This window comes from Mauremys mutica, chromosome 2, assembly GCF_020497125.1.
Source record: "Mauremys mutica isolate MM-2020 ecotype Southern chromosome 2, ASM2049712v1, whole genome shotgun sequence".
In the NCBI taxonomy this organism is placed as follows: Eukaryota; Metazoa; Chordata; order Testudines; family Geoemydidae; genus Mauremys; species Mauremys mutica.
The window spans coordinates 191,892,452-191,913,222 of NC_059073.1; the positions used below are offsets into that span (position 1 = coordinate 191,892,452).

Sequence of the window (20,771 nt, forward strand, 5' to 3'; positions counted from 1 at the left end):
TTTTTGTTGCCTTTTTCTGTACTTTTCCAATTCTCATATATCTTTTTTGAGATGGAGTGACAGTATCCAAGATGTGGGCACACCATGGGCATACCATGGATTTATATAGAGGCAATATGATATTTTCTGTTGTATTATCTATCCCTTTCCTAATGATTCCAACATCCTGTTTGCTTTTTTGACTGCCGTTGCACATTGAGTGGATGTTTTCAGAGAACTATCCACAATCACTTCAAGATCTCTTTTTACAATGGTAACAGCTAATTTAGACCCCACCATTTTATATGTATAGTTGGGATTATGTTTTCCAATGGGCATTACTTTGCATTTATCAACACTGAATTTCATCTGTCATTTTGTTTCCCAGTCACCCAGTTTTGTGAGATCCCTTTGTAACTCTTCATAGTCAGCTTTGGACTTAACTATCTTGACTAGTTTTGTATCATGTGCAAATGTTGCTGCCTCCCTGTTTACTCACTTTCCCAGATCATTTATGACTATGTTGAATAGGACTGGTCACAGTACAGACCCCTGGGGAACACCACTTTTTACCTTTCTCCATTATCAAGTATTACTCCTGTACCATTTGCACCATCCATTGCAGGACACACAGTTTTTCTTAGAGTTATCCAGAATCCATAGTTGTAAAGAAAGCAATTTTAAAAAGAGCCAATATGAGACCCAGGGTGATGGTAATGGAGGAATGCAGAGATGATCTTTGGAGACGTCAAGTGTGGACTTGTTTCAATAGCTGAAGGCATTCCAGAATTCTCCAAAAGAACCATGAATGATTGCAGGAGTGAATGCCATCCCCTGAGGATGTGGAGGTGAAGGTAAGTTAAGAAGAAAGGTGATGACTGTGAAATAATCAGGAGAGAGAAAATATGTCACCTGTCCCCAATCCTGAGTAGTGTATATCTCCTGTGAGTGCCTTCAGTTCTCACATGATTAATTTAAGCTATGGGACTTAAAAACATGCTTAAGTGCTTTGCTGAATACATATGGATTTAAGCACATATTAAGCACAAAGTTAAGTACAAATGGCCTTGTTTAATCATGGCTTGGAAGCTGAGGAATGGTGTGGAAATTCAGTCCCAGACTTAGTCATTTCATGATTTTTTTACTGAGATGAGAATAATGCAGTTTACTCAAAGATTACTAAATATGAAACACAGTAAGGATTTACAGTACACCTTGTTTTTGCCAGATCACTTGTGTGAAACGAGAGTATAAAAGGCAGTGATAACTATTTACATGGCATTTTGATGCAATGAATTTAGCTCTTCTTTTGAAGCTAGTTTTAATGTTTGGCTTTGCAAATACTTAACATATTCTTCTTGCTAGAGTGAATAAATAAAGCTTATTTATATATTACTATTGTCTAATCCTGCACATTAGGGCTAATTTCTTATACAGTAACTCCTCTCTAAACATTGTTCTAGTTAACATTGTTTAGTTGTTACATTGCTGATCAATTAGAGAACATGCTCATTTAAAGTTGCGCAATGCTTCCTTATAATGTTTTTTGGCAGCCACCTGCTTTGTCCAGTGCTTGTAGAAAGAGCGGCCTGCTTGGTACCAGGGTGCAACCAGGGTTGACCGGCAGCCCCCCCTAGCAGCTCCACTAAGTTCCCTGTGCGGCAGCTGCCCAGCAGGCTATCAATTGCCGGCAGTTCAGCTGTCCCTCCACCCACTGCCATGTGCTGCTCCTGCCCTCTGCCTTGGAGCTGCTCCTAGGAGCCTCCTGCTTGCTGTGCATAGGGAGGAAGCGAGGTGCTAATGTCAGGGTGTCCCCCTCCCGCTGCTCCCATACCCAATTTCCACAGAACAGGGTGCACACCACAGGGCTCAGGAAGCTTGCTGGCAGCAGCTGCTGTCTCAACTTGCTGATCTACTTTAAAAGGCAATATACTTAGAGTGGGGTCAGCGTACTTAAAGGGTCAATGCACGACTGTCTCTCTCACAATATCGTGTGTGTCTCTGTCTCTCCCTCTCTCGCGCACACACACACACACGGTGTGTGTCTCTGTCTCTCTCTGTCATGCTGTGTCTCCTCCCTCCATTCCTGCTGCCTTGTAAAGTGTGAGGTTACATTAACAACAACGAGTTAACCCTTGAGGGCTCAGCCGAGTGCTAGTTCCTCATTTAGCAGTAAGGCATTCCCTGGAAAATATCCCACCCTCTTCCACCCTGTGACTCCACCCTGTGACTCCACCACCTCAACCAAGCTTCACAATCATCACTGCTGTGTACAGTATTAAGTTGCTTGTTTAAAACTTATACTGTGTGTGTGTGCGTGTTCCTGAAAAATGTTACACCAACCAAATAGGTTCCAGGGAAAAAATTTTCACCAGACAAAAGACATATTTATATATATACACATACATATAAATGTGTCTTTTGTCTGGCAAAAAAAATTTCCCTGGAACCTAACCCCGCCTATTTACATTAATTCTTATGGGGAAACTGGATTTGCTTAACATTGTTTCATTTAAAGTAGCATTTTTCAGGAACATAACTATGAAGTTAAGCGAGGAGTTACTGTATACAGAAAAGTGTAAAACCGTATATCCTCTAATATAAATAAGGTAAATCTTCATTTAAGATTATTCAGCATGTTCTGCTACTGAAACATACAGCTACTAATGATTAGCTTTAGTGCATTTTGGTTGGTGTAAGCTATCCTGAGGTAAAAAAGAGCTTTTATAGGCATTTATAGTTATGAGCATTATTTCAAGTCAGATGAAATACTAACTTTCTGCTAATAATCAGCAAAGGGGTGGGTACATCACACTTTCCCAAGGCACTTCTTAATGAAGTGTCCCACTAATTTCTGCGGTCTTTGCTGATACTCCACAAGCACATCGTGTGAGCTGCTAATCTGATCCCCTTCGAGTCGATTCAGCAGTGTGACACACACCACAGCAGCTAGAGATAAAAGAAATAGTGTTTGTTAGAAATGACATTTAGGTAACTTTCACAGTGAGAAAGCATGAGAGCATCTTCTACTTGTACACCCCCATTTGAGGAATCAACACAGACAAGAGGAGAGAAAGCCAAGGAAACTAATAGTTTCAGTGATGGGTTTGAGCATTCACAATGGAAATCACACCTTATAATAAATAACTAAATTAAGTACCTATCTCACTGTAGATGTTATTTTAAAATTACTAATAGTTCAAAGCAAACTATCGAGCTATTAGTAAAGCTGATGGAGCCGCTCCAACCTATGGTCACATTCAGAACATTCATGGTCATTGCATGATTAGAACCTTTTTCTGAATGGGATTTTTTTTTCAAGACGTCTGATTGGTAAAATTGCATCAGAGAATAAGGGTATGTCTACACAGCAAACACTGCGTGGGCTAACCTACTTGAGCTAGCTTGAATCCAACTACTGTGGGTAACAATAGTGATGAAGAGAGCAGGTGCAGTGTGGGCTTCCCGAGGAGAGAAAAAATGGGAGTAAAAGAGGTAATAAACTCCTCACGACAAGTTATGCTCTCATATCTTAGACCAGTTAGAAAAGGAAGACTTTAAAAGCAGCAAAGAGTCCTATGGCACCTTATAGACTAACCGACGTATTGGAGCACGAGGAAGACTTTGTGACCTTAGAACACGGACATAGCAAATGGGAGAGTAACATAAAATGACTACTCTAAAGTTGTACTAGATCAACTTTTCTTAGGTCACTTACCTAAACATTTTGATATGCAAGTAAAGAAAGTGAGTGTAGTTTCATGTATATAGAGGCTACCTGACTGATTAAAGTTACTGCAGTTTCCTATCTGACTTTAAGGCAGCTACAATAGTACCTTCGGATACTTTGGTACTTGAATGACTGCTTCTCAGTGCAAGGCAAGGGCTGGAATAGCTACTAATCAGGACTAAACTGGATCAGAGCTGTGTGAGGGGGTTTACATAGACCTGGCACACATACACTGCAAAGTTCTAGCAAATAAAACTTAACAGCATCTATAAATATTTATAATCATATGTGCAAATAGTGCAGTATCATAGCTTTACATTGCAATGAATGTAATGCTTTGAAACTCTGTACACTGTATGTTTTCTGAAACACAGATGATTCAGTCTAAATAAAATGCCATATATCCAATTACCTCTGACACCACTAAGATTACAAATAGCAGCAAAAACTGAAGATTCCATCTCAATGTTTCGGACTCCAGCATCATAAGCTGCCTTCAAATACTGCAGTTTCTCTTCTTCAGCATATAAGCAGATTGCACCATCCAGACGGGCTTGGCCTATAAAGCATATAAATATAGATTGTTTTTTGGTACTGATGAAAGTACAGAGGACAGTTTCAGTCTCTAAGGGACACAAGATTGTTACAATTTCTAATATACCCTTCCTAATTTTTATCACTGCAGTAAGCTCAGTTTTCACTTAAAAGGCACTCTATACATGTAATTTATTAGTTATTATTTGAATTTAGGATCAGAGTAATTAGATATGAAAAGACCAACTAAATCAGTGGTTCTCAGACTTTTGTACTGGTGACCCCTTTCACATAGCAAGCCTCCGTGTGTGACCCCCCTTTTAAATTAAAAACACTTCTTTACATATTTAACACCATTATAAATGCTGGAGGCAAAGTGGAATTAGTCCCTCAGATGAATTAAGTATCAGATTTTAATTGTGACATTTCCTCTCTGCTAGTTTGATGTATTGATTACTTTTGAGTTTAACAGTCCCCTAAAAAAGCATCCAGATCTTCTAATGCCTTTCTGATCCAGAGAGGGGAGGAACAATCTCAGCCCTTTTGATGCTTAGAAGACTTTTTAACATAAGGAGAAATCAAGAGTTTTGTAAAATCGGACATTATTGGTGCCTATTTTTAGGAAAGAGTTAGCTTATTCTAGCTCTTTGGGGCTTCAGCCCCAAAGAAACAGATGTTTTTATTAAGCAGTGTTAGACTGCATACAGCCAAAATAAACTTTACAGTTCTCACATATTGACATTATTCTACTTGAGATCTGCCTTGAGCACTGCTAGAACCATGGATTGTGTTCCCTCCAAGCAATGCTCTTCTTGCAGTATATCCAGCCACAACTAGAGGCAGAAGTGCCAGATATTTGGGGAGAAAGCTTGTTCTCACAAGATTTCCAGCTCAGTTTGTAGACCTGGGAGGTTCAGAGAAACATCTGAAATTGTGGATGCTTATCTAAATCAATCCCAAATTTAAATAGGTGATGTTTGCCCATCCCAAATGTGGCACTATTGATGTACCATCCAGTTATCCAATTAATGGTTAATTAAGGATGAATCATCAACTTTTTCCAGGCTGCTTACCGAAAATTTCTTCTAGACACATGAATAATTAAAAGAAAAAAAACAACCAATAACTCTCATTATCCAATTCCACACGGCACTAACGGTGATTATAGCAACTCCACTAAATAAATACCTTGATAATTCAGTAATCAAAAGATATACAATTTATGAGCTGTCAGTTATTGTCAACTCTTTTTTTAGATAATCACTGAGGGGGGAGGACATCACAAAATTACGCCATAATATAGCAAAGGGCTTAAATACATGCTTAAATTTAAGCATGTGAGCTGTAGTTTCATTTAGATCAACCTGAATACTCATCTCATTAAAGCTAAGCACATATTTAAATGCTTTGCTGGATTGGGGCCTAAATCCCCTAATCCAATTTGATTTGCATATGTTACTGTTTACTAATTTACTTCTATTGTTCTATTGCTAGCCTTACCTTCATAGAAATCCAAAGTGCACATAGTATTTCCAATGACTGTATTGAATTCATTTATCTCCTTACTGCACTGCATCAATTCCTTAGCTAGTTGGTCATCAAGGTTGGTACTGCGAATTACAGTCTTTCCCAGGATAACCTGTTCAAATTGAGGCTTGAAGGTAGCATCTACTGATTGACTGGTTATTACCACTGAGCCTGGCTCCAGACCTGTTGTAAAAAAAATACATATAGTGAGCTGTTCGGCCTCTCTGATCGTATGTAAACAAGGTACATTGTAGCCCAATCCTGCTCCTGCTGAAATCAATGAGACTTGCCACTAAATTCAATGGGAGAAGCATTAGGATCTATGTGCATATTATTCCAAATGCTTTAAAATAACTCTATAGAGGAGACACAGTATACTGCTAATTAAAAAGGTATTTATATAAAGGACAATACAAAGGGCTGTAAAGTAATCTTAATGGTCTGACAAATCCAAACTGTTAAGGAAATGTTTCACATATGGCATGAATGATCTTTTCTCCAGCTTGCTGCAGATCTCTTCACTCAAGCACATTTTCCTGTCTGAGGAGTGAGATATCGCCTTTTATTGTAAAATTATATAAATCAAAGAATTCTTTATCTGATGGGTAATTAAGGCTCAGGAAAAATAAGAGTTCTACGTATGACTGAAAACCTGAACATTCTCTCTCTCCCTCTCTCTCTCTTTCATGATCCAGAATTCTGAACTGAGGTGTGAAAGATAGGAACTCACGTGTCCAGTTGCAGAACTAAGATGCACTCACTGAGACTGTACCAGTATTTTAAAGATGATCTTAAAACCCTAAAAAGGTGTGTGTGTTTTTTAAAATATTGGACTTGCATTCTTTTTCACTTCTCTATGATGCCTTGAAGAAGCCTTGAAAGGAATTTCTTCTGTTTTTCTTAATATTAGAACAAACAGGAATGTCAATTTCGGTGCTCCCTTATTTGGATGGAGGACTTCTCTGGGATGTATAATGTTAGCTCTGACACCTTAATTTAAAATATATTATTACTGAATCTTGAATCTAGTCCCCCTTTATTCAAAATCTTTAATTATTTGAATCAAATAGATATTAACAAAAACAAGCAAAAATTTTACGCAGGCTGATTAAAACTCCCTTTCAGTTGTTCAGCTTTCACTCTCTTGACTCTTGTGTCACCATTTCACTAGTTCTCCAGTCATCAGAGAAACATTCAGGTTAGACAGGAACAGAATTGTTAATGTAAAAACCAAGCAAAATATTTTTTTAAAAAGTCTTCAGGATTTATTTATACATCATAAAGAAGGAAAAGAGGAAACAAATCCAATTTATTTTCCTTTGCAAGTCACTTTTTAACGTCTGCTTTATCTGTAAAGTGTGGGTGGCAATATTACCTAATAAATATTCACCAAACTGTCATAAGCATTAATTAATTTGTAAAGCCCTCTGAAAATGAAATAAGTGTTAGAGATTATCATTATTATGCCTCTGTTTTATAAACCTTTAACTACAGAGATGCTTTAATTTCAAGAAAAGAGAAATATGAAGGGGAAATACCTATTCCACCAGAGGTGCCAATGCGAATAATGGTTACGTTGGAACACTTGGAGTGATACAACAGCTTGATCAGCTCATGTAACATGATTGCGATAGAGGGAATGCCCATACCATGCTGAAATGAAATCAGAAAGTCACATTGAACATTAATATACATTATTAACAGACGAGTCGGGAATTGGAACAGATCTCTTTAATGAATTACTATGAAAAATACATGCAAAAGTATTCTTGTACAAACCTAACCTATGGGCCAGGGCAGAAGTTTATTGTGGTCAATGGAAAGACTTCTATTGACTTCAATGGACTTTGGATCAGGTCCAGTGTTCCCTAATACCCTGGGTTATGTTAATTTTAAAAATGTTATATTTTCTATATTCTAAACCTGAGTCCCATTCTAATCTTTTACAGTTACATGCCCTCACAAAGCTTCTACACGGCCCAAGAGCAATGTTCATGCTAGTTCTTAATGATCTGAAACACTGGTGATTCTAGCTGAGCTAAAATCTTACAAAAGGCAGAGGCTGTGGTATAGTCACAAAGTTCACAAGCCTGAATCTGCTCCCGCTTACATCATGATGTGACACTTCACACCTTGAGGAGAAGAGAGTACAATAGGGCCACAGTTGTGGAGTTGATGCTATGGGCTAGGGTGGGTTTTCAAAATTGCTTTTGGGTACATCCACACTGCAATAAAAAAACACTGGCACCGAGTCTTGGAGCTGGGCCAACTGACTCGAGCTCACAGGACTTGGACTGCAGGGCTAAAAATTGCAGTGTAGACCTTTGGGCTTGTGCTGGAGCCCAGGTTTGCAGTGATCTCAGAGCCCAGGCTCCAATCTGAGTCCGAACATCCACATTGTAATTTTTAGCCCGCAGCTCGAGCCCCACAAGTCCAAGTCCCCTGACCGGGCCAGCTGCAGCTGTGCTATGGGTCTTTTATTTTAGTGTAGACATAGTCTATGTGACTTAGCAGCACAAGTCCCATGGACTTTCATTGGTACTTGTACTCCTAAGCCACCTAAGTACCTTTTGAAAATCTCACCCTGGATCATTAGCCATAGCTGAGAAACAGCCACCTTTGTTCCTTCCCCATCTGCACTTAGTGTAAGCAGTCTCTGTGTTGTCCCTAGCACAGGACCAATAGGGTAGAAAACATGCTGCTCATGATTACAAAGGGTTGTTGTGGCAGCCAGGAATCACTGGGATGTAGGAATTTGCCAGCCATGCCCCATTTCTCCTCAGAAAGCCTTACTACCCTGGGATCTGAATTAGAGGTGGCATAAAGCCATTGCATCTATGTGACACAGTGGTTACCCTTACATGGGGGGAATTCTGAAGGAGCTGGCTGAGCCAGCTTTCCGGGTACTTTGCACCACTAAAGTAGACCTGAAAATTTGGATGTATATCCTCTAAAGAAATATTTAAAAGAAATATGCATTCCTGTCCCATTTAAAATATGCTTAAATTGTTGATTCAGTTGCAACTACTGCATTGTATTTTGAAAAACATTCTGTTCTACTTCAGGAACACTCAAAACAAAAATCAAGGACTAGGCCTTGTCCTTTTCTTTAGAAGCACTGGCAAATATAATTCCTCTCCCTTCCCCCTGCTCCCCGCCTCTTAAAGCTTAATACTTACACTGACTGACAACACGGGTCCTACTTTGTACATTGCGTAACGGTCAGTTCCGGCACAGATGTTGGGATAGTCAGCACCGACGCTCCCAAGTCCAAGCTCTTCAGCTATGTAGGTGATAAAAGCTTTCATCCGTGAAGGGCTTCCTCCAACACATACAAACTAGCATGGACAGAATTCAACAAACCACATCAATTATGCAGCTGACTACATGATGCAGCATATTCAAGAACAAGGGAAGGTAAATATGATAATGCAAAAGGTTTAATCAGAATTATTCCCAACTACATTATTTTTATTATTAAACTCCTCATAGAGATCTGTAAAGATAAATGTTTGAAAATAAGGCTTAAAATGGTCTCAGAAGTTCTCTGTCATTGCCTGACAATGCAATTTCATTAGTATAGTACAAAATGTAGAATTAGGGCTACATATATTTAAAATGGCGTTTTGTATTGGGGTGTGTTTTTAATAATAGGTACCAGAGGCAGAGTGGATGTAAAGGAGAAATTATCTGAATATGTCAAGGGAGGGAAGGCTCCATAACTGTATTGGCATATAGAGAACTAGCTAGGAATGAACCCTGAGGCTGAGATAGCACTTCCCAGTTGGAATATAGTAGTATTGCCAAACCCAAGAGTTCAAACAGCAAGCCTAAATAATACCATGAGATTTATTTTTGATCCAGTATCCACATAGAACCCATTTCCAGGGCACATACACTGTAACACAGTGGTGGGCAACTTGCAGCCTGCAGGCCACACGTAGCCCATCAGGATAATCTGTTGGCAGGCCGTGAGACAGTGTTTACATTGACCGTCCGCAGGCATGACTGCCCACAGCTCCCAGTGGCTGTGGTTTGCCGTTCTTAGCCAATGGGTGCTGCAAGAAGTGGTGTGGGCCACAGGGACATGCTGGCCGCCGCTTCCCACAGCTCCCATTGGCCAGGAACAGCAAACCGCGGCTACTGGGACCTGCGTGCGGCCGTGCGTGCGGACAGTCAATGTAAACACTGTCTTGCAGTCCGCCAGTGGATTACCCTGACAGGCCACAGGTTGCCCACCATTGCTGTAACACTTTTGCTAGTAGCATTGTAGCCTAAAAAAAGAAAGGCAGTTAATGTTAGCTCTGACAAATTTAATTCTGACAGTTAATGTATAAAATATACCTTAAAAATAGGACTTGCCAATGAGGCACTTTCTGTCACCTCAGGAGTGTTATTTCAGGTATGGGGTTTTTGTTTTTAGTGGATTGGGCAACTCATCTCACTTCATATAAACCTTGTACAAGAAGCTACCACTGTAGATGCAAAAGCAGGAGAAAATACTAGTGAACTCAGTAAATGCACTATGGGCCAAAGTCTGCAGTACCCACTCAGTCCTTACCCATATAAAACTTCACCTAGGACGCTAAGACCTTGAACCGGCTCCCACTGAAATGAGTGAAAGTTTGGTATTGACTTCAGTGGGAACAGGGTAAGGCCTCACCAGGGAGATTTGCCTGGCTGAAGCCTGAGTAGGGACTGCAGACTTTGGCCCAATATTCACAAAAGGACACTGGCAGCTCTGGTAAACCTAAAAATTTTATGATGATGCCAGTGTTCCCACTGAGAAGGTCTTACCTTCTTTCCATGCATTTCTCAAACTGATTCATGCCACTGTCTTTAATTTCATCCTGGACACAATTAAATTTTAGTGGGAGTTGCATGACATGTTTAAACTTCCAGAATGAAATCAAAGTTCTTACCTTGACATCTCCAAATAAAGCAGGAAAATCATGGGTGCCAGTCCCAAGAGCAAAATGGTACAGGATATCATCTTTCATTTTCTCAAGGTGAGGGTTGGAGAGATGAATTAAGTTATCTCTGTCATGGAAGTGGAAAATATATATTAAACTCCAAAAAATATGTTAAAAGAACATTATTAAGGTTGTAAAAGTCTAGAGCTCAAAAGTTAGAAAAAGCCAGAATTAAGGTTTCCTGTGCACCTTTAACTCAACTCCTTGTGTGTATGCATTATGAGACAGTATTTAATGACATGATCACATACTGTTTTTTTCAAGTAGACCCTCTGCCTCATTCAGTGTACAGGATGCACTGTGCTCATTAAATGAACAGCTATTCAATATTTTGTTTTATCCTTGTTGTTCAGTGTGTGGTCCCAGGCCTTATTTACTGCACAATATTCAAACCTTGTTCAAGGTATCTGTAAGCACTCAGCACTTCTGCAAATCAGACCTCAGCATCTCAAAATGGGCACCCAGAAAATGAAGAACACACAATTAGTGACCATCTGTGAAAAGTTTAGTTTAAGTGACTTGCCTGCCATAGCACTGGAACTTTGTGGCATAGAAACCTTAACATGAGACTGTCCTGTGTCTTCCTGCAACCCCCTTACTCGTTCACCTCACACTTTCCAACTTCTTCAATAAATGAAGCAGGGGTCCTACAGACAACAGCCTCCTTATCTACACAACCCTGATTCATCCCCAGAGCAGGTCCAATCTGTGCATTGAATTAAATGAGGCAGGAGTCTTGTGTAGGGTGACCAGACAGCAAGTGTGAAAAATCGGGACGGGGGTGGGGGTAATAGGAGCTTATATAAGAAAAAAGACTAAAAAATCAGGACTGTCCCTAGAAAAACAGGACATCTGGTCACCCTAGTCCTGTGGAAAAAACACTATATGATTACACAGTTAAAGACTGCATCATCATGCATACACTACTCCAGGGGGAATTCTGTGCCATCGTGCATGTGCAGAATTCATGTCTGGCACAGAATTTTTTTCTCTCGTAGAAAATACATTCTGCCCAAGAAGTGCTGCAGTTCCACCTTTTACCCACCAAAGGCTGCTGTGGCACCAGAACAACCAGCATCATGAATGTAGTTCCAGTTCCCCTGACCTCAACTCTTTGTCTCCAGTCTTTTTACTCAGCCAGTCCCAGTTCTGCCTTTACACCCCAGCTTCTCATCAGACCTATCTCCCATCTGTCCCCATTCCCCCACCCGCTGGTTCCCAGTCTCAGTGTCCTTGTCCAGCCAGTTCCAGTCTCCTCCCTCCCCTTCAGGTCTGCTTCCCCCAACCCACCCTGTTTCTGTCACTAGTTCCCACTCCAGTCTCTGAGACCAACCAGTCCCTATCTCCTCTCCCAGCCAGTACCAGTCTCACAAGCTCCTTGGTCCAATCTACTCCTTTCCTTCCCCTCCCAGTGCCCCCCCCCGATTCTGCTCTCAACCTCTCTGCATTCAAGTCATGTGGCTTCCCCCTTCACACTGCCTGGACACCTGATAGGGTGGTTGTGAGTCATTGAAAGCACAAGAGACATAGGATCCCTGCTTTCAATTCAGGTGCCCAGCCATGTGGGGATGGTGCATGTATGCAGACACATGTATGAGCTGTGAGGGGTGGAAGCAGGGCCAGCTCCAGGCACCAGAGCAGCAAGCAGGTGCTTGGAGTGGCCAACGGAAAGGGGTGGCACGTCCAGCTCTTCGGTGGCAATTCGGCGGTGGGTCCCTCAGTCCCTCTCGGAGGGAAGGACGTGCCACCAAATTGCTGCCAAAGAATGAAGCGGCAGTGGTAGAGCTGCTGCCAATCGCAGCTTTCCCCCCCAAAAACACACCACTTGGGGCGGCAAAAACCCTGGAGCCGGCCTTGAGACGGGGCAAGCTCAGTGAGCACAGAATCTTTGAAGAATTTAGCAGCAAAATTCTATGACATCTCTACTGAGCGTATGTGAACTGTGAAGTTTCAAAGACTTACAACTTGGTCAAATTTGAGCATATTTTAGGGGGATCATCAAAAGGTACATCCCTGACACCCAGACCTCCCCATGCAAAATTTCAAGTCCCTGCTCCAAAGCATGGAGGTGCTAAAGCTTCTCAAAGAAGAAGTTGACAGAACGGTAACACTGCAAACCAGTGTATTTTCCCTACCAGCCTGCATGGAAAATTTCAGCCCTAACTGCTGAAGTTTGAAAGTTATAAGGAGCTGAAAATGGGATTGTATAATGGCTTGTGTTAGGCAATCTTAGTAATTGGGAGTGCTACCATCCCTGCCTAAAATAATTGAATATTAAGCAGTGAAACTGGTTGTGGAGCCAAGGCTAGGGAGGAGGTGAGGATGGGGGTGTGGCAGGCAGGTACAATGTGCATCACACCCTCCTGCCACATGAAGAAACTGCAGCAAAGTTCATATGGTCTGAGGCTGTATTATATTTTGACCAGCCCTCTCACCTCCTTGAGGATTTCAGGGGAAGTCCCAATTGGAATCCCAGGCAGAGTGGATCCATTGGAGCTGGGCACCCAGACCATAGTGGGAGGAAAGCAATGACAGAATCTGAATAGGGGCTGGTGAGATTGGTGACAACACAAACAGGGATCTGAAAGAGGAGATGAGAGAGACAGTGGGGAAGAAGTGGAAATCAGAGACAACATAGTAGGGAAAAAAATACAGAAGAGATCAGAGAAAACAGAGAAAAGAGTGTAAAAACAAACAGAAAGGGAAGAAAAGACAAATAAAAACTGGTTTCAGAGTGGTAGCTGTGTTAGTCTGTATCAGCAAAAACAATGAGGAGTCCTTGTGGCACCTTAGAGACTCGCCTCTAAGGTGCCACAAGGACTCCTCATTGTTTTTGTTTTTTTTAAATAAAGACTGATAAACCATTTGTCTAGAAACAGCTCCTCTGACTAGCTAGTGAAAAGAGATGCCGCATCCAGCCCTGACTGAGGAATTAGAATATGCCAAGAGCAATGGGGAAAAATCAAATCCTTGACACTTTATGACACCCTCACATTATGTTGAATGCAGAGTGGATAGAGGAAAATTATGTATGCAACTTCCGTATTAGGCCAAGGAAACTTTGCAAAAGTCAGCTTACAAAGTGAAGCCACAGCAGGCTGGAAACTGCCAAAAACTGGTGAAGACCTTGGTGTACACCTCAAAGTGCTTTGTGATTAGGGTTGCCAATTTTGGTTGGACGAATTCCTAGAGATTTCATCACATGACATAATCTTTAATTAAAGATTAATCTTTAATTCCTGGCAACTCCAGGCCAATCCTGGAGGATTGGCAACCCTATTTATAATACACAAGGCCAAAGGCCCAGTGCCTTCTGCACCCAGAATCATGAACTAATAGCTTAGGCTTTGTCTACACTTGAAAGTTATGTCAGCATAGTTACATCAATCAAGGGTATGAAAAAAACCACAGCTCTGACCAATGTAGCTATAACAAAATAACATCCAGTGTAGATGTAGCTATGTGGACAGAAGAACGCTTCTGTTGAGGTAGCTATCATCGTTCAGGGAGGTGGTGTTCCTACAATGACAGTATAAGTATACTGGTCTAGCTATTCTGGCAAACCCTTCTAATTTAGCCACAACTAATATTGGCAAGAGTGCTAGTGTCTGAACTAAATAAAACTATACCTGCCAATGCACTTTTTTGCCACTATAACTGAGTCCACACTAAGGCTTTTCCCAAGACAAAAATGTTGGAAAGAAATCACATGCCTAACTGATATTACAATAGCAGCAAAAGTTTTTAGCTTAGACCTGGCCACAGTCCACATATGTTCTGTAGAGTTCTGCTGTTTAAAAAATTAGGTTGTGAAATGAAAAACATGCTATTTGGGAGAAGTTAAAAGTGGTACGTTTATATAAATTAAAAGTAGATACTGAAATTAGTTTTGGTTCTTACTTTGACGACTGTTCATCCTCAGTCTTCTTCTCAGCTGTTATACCAGGTGCCATTCTATACTGTTAGACCTGAAGGAAGAATACAGTATATGGCACTTCAGTGACAAAATAAGGCCCTGATCCTGCAAAGATCTACACATATGCTTAATTTTACACACTGCATAGTCCCATTTTAAAATTAGCTTCATTAATTGTAATGCAGATGTTGCATCTAGTCTATTTAGGCATTAATCTTAACTCCAAAAATTAAATAAAAACATTAATAATAAGGTCCACACATAATACAGCCCTTTCAAAAATGGTGAAATTTCAACAATGTGAGTATCTGACCATTAGATTTTTTTAAATATGCATTTACCCAAAATGAATATGGACAATTTTACAGCTGATGCCGGTGGATTAAATATCTCTGCATCAGAACTTGAACTACGTAAAGACATTTTTGTCATTCTTATGCAAAATAGAATTGACACATTCTGTATGACTAAGACAAATTATAAAATGTCGTAAAGGAAGTTGTGCATCATTGCTGAGCCCAAATAAGTACAAAATAAATGGAAGGTGAACAGTATTGAGTCAAATCTCTTCCTTAAAGAAACACTCAACTTAATGACTGCAATAGAAGGAAAGAGTCAGATTTTGCAACAACATTACAAAAGAAATGATTTCCGAGAAAGAAACAGAGAAGATCTGATGAAAAAAGCCTGAATATTTACATGTGGAAAAAGAGAAGTGTGTTGCCCCTTTTTGACCCCAGCAGCTAGTGAAAAGTTTAGGGCCCTGGAGATGTTCCAGCTGGAAGTAGAAATTGATGGAGTCTAGTATTTTTCTTTGATGCAGTCTGTTTACTTACAAGGAATGAGCAAAGTCCAGTGTCTCTGTATACGGAAGGAACCAAGAACGAAAGGAGCAATTTCTTAGGCTATGTCTACACTATGGACCTTACAATGACACAGATGTACCGCTGCCGCTGTGCCGCTGTAAGGTCTCCTGAGTAACTGCTTTATGCTGGGGGGAGAGAGCTCTCCTGTCGACATAATTAACGCCTCCCCCCTCAATGAGTGGTGTAGCTGTGTCGGCGGGAGAGCATCTCCTGCTGACACAACACTGCCCACACTGGTGCTTTTGTCAGTGAAACTTTCAGTTGGGGGGGGTGTTCTTTTTGCACCCCTGGCCAATAAAAGCCAACACAAGTACTAGTGTAGACAAAGCTTTGGTCTCCACCTCCACGCCTCGTGAGCCAACATCAGACCCCAAAGTGCTCTCTCTAGCTTTTTTCCAGGGTCACATTGTGGTTAGAGGCTCGAAGCTCCTACTTGGCTTTCTTGCCTCTTCCTCTGTCCGTCCTCAGTTTGTATGTGATCCCTCTCTACACACACATATACAAAACCTACTCATAATAATATTCAGACAAAAGTTCCTGTGCAGGTTCACATAGGGCAGGTTGTTTTAGGCAGTGGTGAGCTCCAGCCGGTTCGCACCGGTTCGCAGGAACCGGTTGTTAAATTTAAAAGCCTTTTTAGAACCGGTTGTTCCAGGACAACCGGTTCTAAAAAGCTTTTAAATTTAAAAAAAGCTCGGGCAGCTGTCTGCCCGGCCCCCAGCCCCAGCTCACATCCCCCTCTCCCCTGAATGCTCTGCCCTCCTTCTCCTCCCCTTCCCCTGCTTCCCGCGAATCAAATGTTCGCGGGAAGCCTGAAACAAGGAGCAGGCAGGTAAGCCGGGCGGGGGGGATGGCGTGCGTGGCCCAGTCCGGCTCCACCTGAGCGGCTCCCCCTGGCCCCGGCCGAGCACCCCAGCCCGGTCCCGGCCAAGCACCCCCGGTTCGGGCTGGTCCCGGCCGAGCAGCTCCGACCCGGCCCAGCTCGGGACCCGCGGCACCGGTCCCGGTGCTGGCCGAACGGCTCCGGCCCAGCCCAGGGAGTTGGGCCCCACGGCTCCGGCCCCGGTGCCGGCCGAGCAGCTCCGGCCCCAGTGCCGGCCCGGGGAGTTGGGCCCCACGGCTCCAGCCCCGGTGCTGGCCGAGCGGCTCCGGCCCGGCCCGGGGAGTCGGGCCCCACGGTTCCGGCCGAGTGGCTCCGGCCCAGCCCCCGGGGAGTCAGGCCCCACGGCGCCGGTCCCGGTGCTGGCCGAGCGGCTCTGGCCTGGCCCGGCTTGGGGAGTTGGGCCCCGCGGCGACGGTCGTGGTCCCGGCGGAGTGGACCTGGTCCCGGCCCCAGGCAGTGTGGTAAGGGGGCAGGGAGGGGGTGTTCGGTGGGTTGTGGGGGGGTGGTAGGGGTCAGGGCGGTCAGAGGGCAGGGAACAGGGGGATTGAATGGGGGCAAGGGTCCCGGAGGGCAGTCAGGAAGGAGCAGGGGTTGGATGAGGTGGTGGGGGCAGTCAGGGACAGAGAGAAGGGGTGGTTGGATGGGGCAGGGGTCCTGGGGGGCCATCAAGAATGAGAGGAGGGGTTGGATGGGGCTGCAAGGGGCAGTCAGGGGACAGGGAAGGGGGGGATGGGTCAGGGGTCCCAGGGGTATGTGTCAAGGAACATGGGGGGTTGGATGGGGCATGACCCCCCCCGGGGGGCACGACCCCCTCATGAGGTGAGGAGGAGGGAACCTGTTGTTAATATTTTGGCAGCTCATCACTGGGGGCGGCTTACGCTTACAGTTATGTTAACTGGGGTTTTAACTCAACTTATAACAGGTTTCACGCCGCTAGTAACAAGTTACTGAGTATTGGAAATGTGCTGATGCTTAGAGGAAGGGTTTTTCCTTTATGTAGGGTAATCAGCTTTATCAAAAGAAACTATATGAAATGTATAGAGACATTGCAGTAAACTATAAAAGTACTGGGTCAAATTTCATCATCAGTTACACTGGTCCAACTCCATGGACTTGCCTCTGTGATTATAGTCAGGCATCATTACAAGTACTTTATAGAGGAAGAACGTAATTGTTAAATGGGTTAATGTTTGCAGAAAAATCACGCTACAGTTCTTAGGCAATTATTGATCCAAGTATGTGAGAGAACTGGAATTGTATTATTTCCAATAATAAGAATATATAATTGTATAACCAATATATTACACGTATGTATCTAGACCACATTTGATCCCAGATGGAGAAGGAGTCTTTCATATCATGTTTAGTGCCTAAACTGATGAATGATTAAATGATTTTTTATGTAAATGTACAACTATTTAAATTATTTTCAGGACTTTTAATTTTGGATCTTTAATTCTCTTTACTAAGGATTCAATATTCACTTCAATACGCTAGTGTGTTATAGATTGCTAGATACATAGATTAATAAAATCTACTAAAATAGAAAACATTACTTAAAAGAAAAAATTCCATTTCTGATAGCCATAGAAACTATTTTAACAATCTTCCTTTTCTATTATACCAGTGACATTAGATAGGTGTTAAGAAATTATTGTTTTCTGAAGCAGGTACACAGTATATAGTACAAAACAGGTGCAAATTTCAGACCTAGAAGTAGATTCCCTATTTTAATCAGTGTTCAGATCTGATGATTAATATTTTACAACTATGCAAAGCCCATACATTTTACTGTGGCTTTCTTTGATTAATGTCTTACTAGTATTGTTTTAAAGTAGGAGCTAGTACTCAGGTTCTGATCCATCTCCTATTAAACGCATTGGAATGACTCCTGCTGACATTAACAGGAGTTGGTTAGCCCCTCAATTTGCACTATGAGCATATTTTCCCTCATCCTTAAGTGATTGCTTCCATTATACAGCACTTCTGCAACAGGCTTTCCCTTCATATTGTATGCATACTTATATATCACTCATATAATGACAGTTCAGTATAGGTTTCTTCACCTGTATAAGGAGGAACCCGTAGCTGATCTGTTAGTCTAATTGTGAAACAGGGGTATACTTTGCTCCAAAGAAAAACTACCTCCCCGGCCAAACATCTGACCCCCATAAAGCTCTCTACCAGTACCAGGAAAAATGCTGACATTTCAGAAAAGTACAGTACAGTGCTGTTGGTTTTAAGATTCATTTCCTCATCAGCAAAGAGAGGACAAAGAAATGAAATCCCAGTTCCCACAAGGGGCTTCCAGTACTGGAATTTTAACTAGAAATGCGGTGTACTGGGCACAATAGCAATCGGCACACTACGCACCCCTCTGCACAGTTAAAGGAGGGCATTGCTCGCATCAGCTGTAACCTACCTTGTTGGGACGGAGAAGCTGAACTCCAGCGGCTGCCCAATTCCAGTCGCTCTCAATAGTATTTGAATGGCACAAGCTATTGCGCTGGTCTCCAAGCTGGAAAAGAAGCAGGGGAGTCAGGTCTCGGGCAGAGGGGGGCAGAGAGATGGGTGCTGCTGCTGCTGCCGCAGGGGAGCGGCAGGAAGTGTGCCAGCAGCATGCCCTTAGCAACGGCACGGATACGTTACACGCCTCCCTCGCTCCGGTTCCAGGAAACCCAGCGCCGCAAGCACCTTGCTCTCTGCCCTCAGCGCCCCTTCCCGGCATCGCCCAGCCCCGCCGCCGCCGCCGCCGCCCGGGCTCCTCCCGTCCGCCTGGCCCCGGGAAGGGCACGTAGCCCCGCCCCCGCGGCTCTGCCTGGCCCCCGCTCGCAGCCTGAGCCGTGCGGAGAAGGGGGCGCTCCCCTGGGGCAGGTGAGGGATGCGGCGGCGGCGGCTGCTGCTGCGGTGCCTCTCGGGTCCGTACCGGCTGGGGGCTCTGCTCTCCCGCTGCGTCCCCGTCCCCGTCCCCGCTGCCTTCTCCGGCTGCTGCTGCTGCTGGGCTGGCTGTTCCCACCGTCACCGTGCTGCTGCCGTGGGACAATGCACGGAGGCGCGGCGGTGTCTGGGGCGAGGCGGGGCCCTTCCTGGCCCAGCGGCTCGGGATGAGCTGGCTGTTCCTGCTGCCCAGGCTGAGCAATGCTGGCAAAGCCGGGCCGGAGGCGTGTGACAGCGACAGGTTTCAGCCTGTGGTTTCCCAGGATGTGTCTGTGACGTGTGTGCATGCAACAAAGGATGTGTGTGAGTGTGTGTGTACAGCAGGATACTTGTGTGTTTCATTCCGTGTGCGTGCTGTAACTGTGCAAGTCACTGTGGGTAATGGGAATGTATGTGTGTGTGTCTGAATGGACTAGGGAGTGTTAATTACGTGTGTGGTAAGATGGGTATTGTGTATCAGGAAGTGTGTGTGTTTACAAGTGTATATAATTGTGAGTTTAAAACTGTACATACCCCAATACACACACAATCACACAGGTGTAACAAATTGTGTGTATTTGGCCTTGTGTATATTAGGATATGTTTAACTGAGGGGAATTGGATGTATGTGACTGTGCACAATGAGATGTGTGTTTACTTTTGTTTCAGACAAGTTGGGGGAGGTAATATATTTTATTGGACCAACTTCTGTTATTCTGTTATTGATCCAGTAAAAGGTATTACAGCCCCCAGCTTGTCTCTCTAGTATGCTGGGACAGACATGGCTACAACAGCACTGCATAATTTTATGTTTAACAGGCTGTGTAGATGTGTGTGTACTATGCAAATGTGCACAGTATGTGTATACAGTAGTACAAATTCAGGTCCCTTTGAAGTCAATGGGGGATTTGCCATGTAAGCAATATGTTTCAATGGGATCAGGCTCTGAGCCAGCATGTATGTGTATCAGGGCCGCCCAGAGGGGGGGGCAAAGGGGGCAATTTTCCCCGGGCTCCGCAGGGGCCCCCAAGAGAAGAGCGGAGGCTCCCACCTCCGCCCCTATCCTAGAGCCTCAGCGCCTCAAGCGCCGAGTCTCCGGCCGAGCCCCTGAGCCCCGCCCCGATCCGAGCCGCGTGGTGAGGGGGCGGGGCTGGGAGCTCCAACGGGGCCTGAGCCCCGCCCCGCTCAGAGCGGCGTGGGGAGGGGGCGGGGCAGCTGCCTCCGCTCGGCGTGGAGCTCCCAGCCCCGCCCCCTCACCACGCGGCTCTGAGCGGGACGGAGCTCAGGCCCCGCCGGAGACGCGCTCGGGTAAGAGGCTGAGGGGGGGAGCGGGACCCGCCGCCGCCACAGCGCAGCCCGGTCTTCGGCGGCGGGGGGCCCCTTCTGTTCCGGGACCCGCCGCCGAAGTGCCCCGAAGGCCCGCGGCGGGGATCCCCCCCGCCACCGA

At 44.0% G+C, this 20,771-nt stretch overlaps 1 protein-coding gene across 4 annotated transcripts; it reads right to left on the reverse strand.

The window, feature by feature from the left end:
* Positions 1-2,427: 2,427 nt before the first annotated feature.
* On the reverse strand, positions 2,428-19,570 carry UPP1 (uridine phosphorylase 1). 4 transcript variants are annotated; one of them, XM_045005585.1, is made up of 9 exons: positions 19,335-19,570; positions 18,831-18,926; positions 14,644-14,711; positions 10,693-10,810; positions 8,950-9,108; positions 7,309-7,423; positions 5,744-5,953; positions 4,122-4,268; positions 2,428-2,928 (listed from the first exon to the last, which is right to left on the reverse strand). In XM_045005585.1, exons 3-9 carry the CDS (start codon positions 14,694-14,696, stop codon positions 2,789-2,791), a joined length of 942 nt encoding a protein of 313 aa, XP_044861520.1. In that variant the 5' UTR covers positions 14,697-14,711; positions 18,831-18,926; positions 19,335-19,570; the 3' UTR covers positions 2,428-2,788. The 4 variants fall into 4 exon arrangements, with proteins under 4 accessions (XP_044861520.1, XP_044861523.1, XP_044861522.1 ...); XM_045005588.1 differs by having other exon boundaries at positions 19,425-19,561; XM_045005587.1 differs by lacking the exon at positions 19,335-19,570 and adding an exon at positions 19,103-19,147.
* Positions 19,571-20,771: the final 1,201 nt, after the last annotated feature.

Coding starts and splice junctions, on each gene's coding strand:
- UPP1 (XM_045005585.1), bottom strand. CDS start 14,696: ATGGCACCTGGTATAACAGCTGAGAAGAAGACTGAGGATGAACAGTCG. Junction 10,811..14,643: donor GAGGATGAACAGTCGTCAAA/GTAAGAACCAAA, acceptor CTTCCATGACAG/AGATAACTTAATTCATCTCT. Junction 2,929..4,121: donor TAATCTTAGTGGTGTCAGAG/GTAATTGGATAT, acceptor TTTTATCTCTAG/CTGCTGTGGTGTGTGTCACA.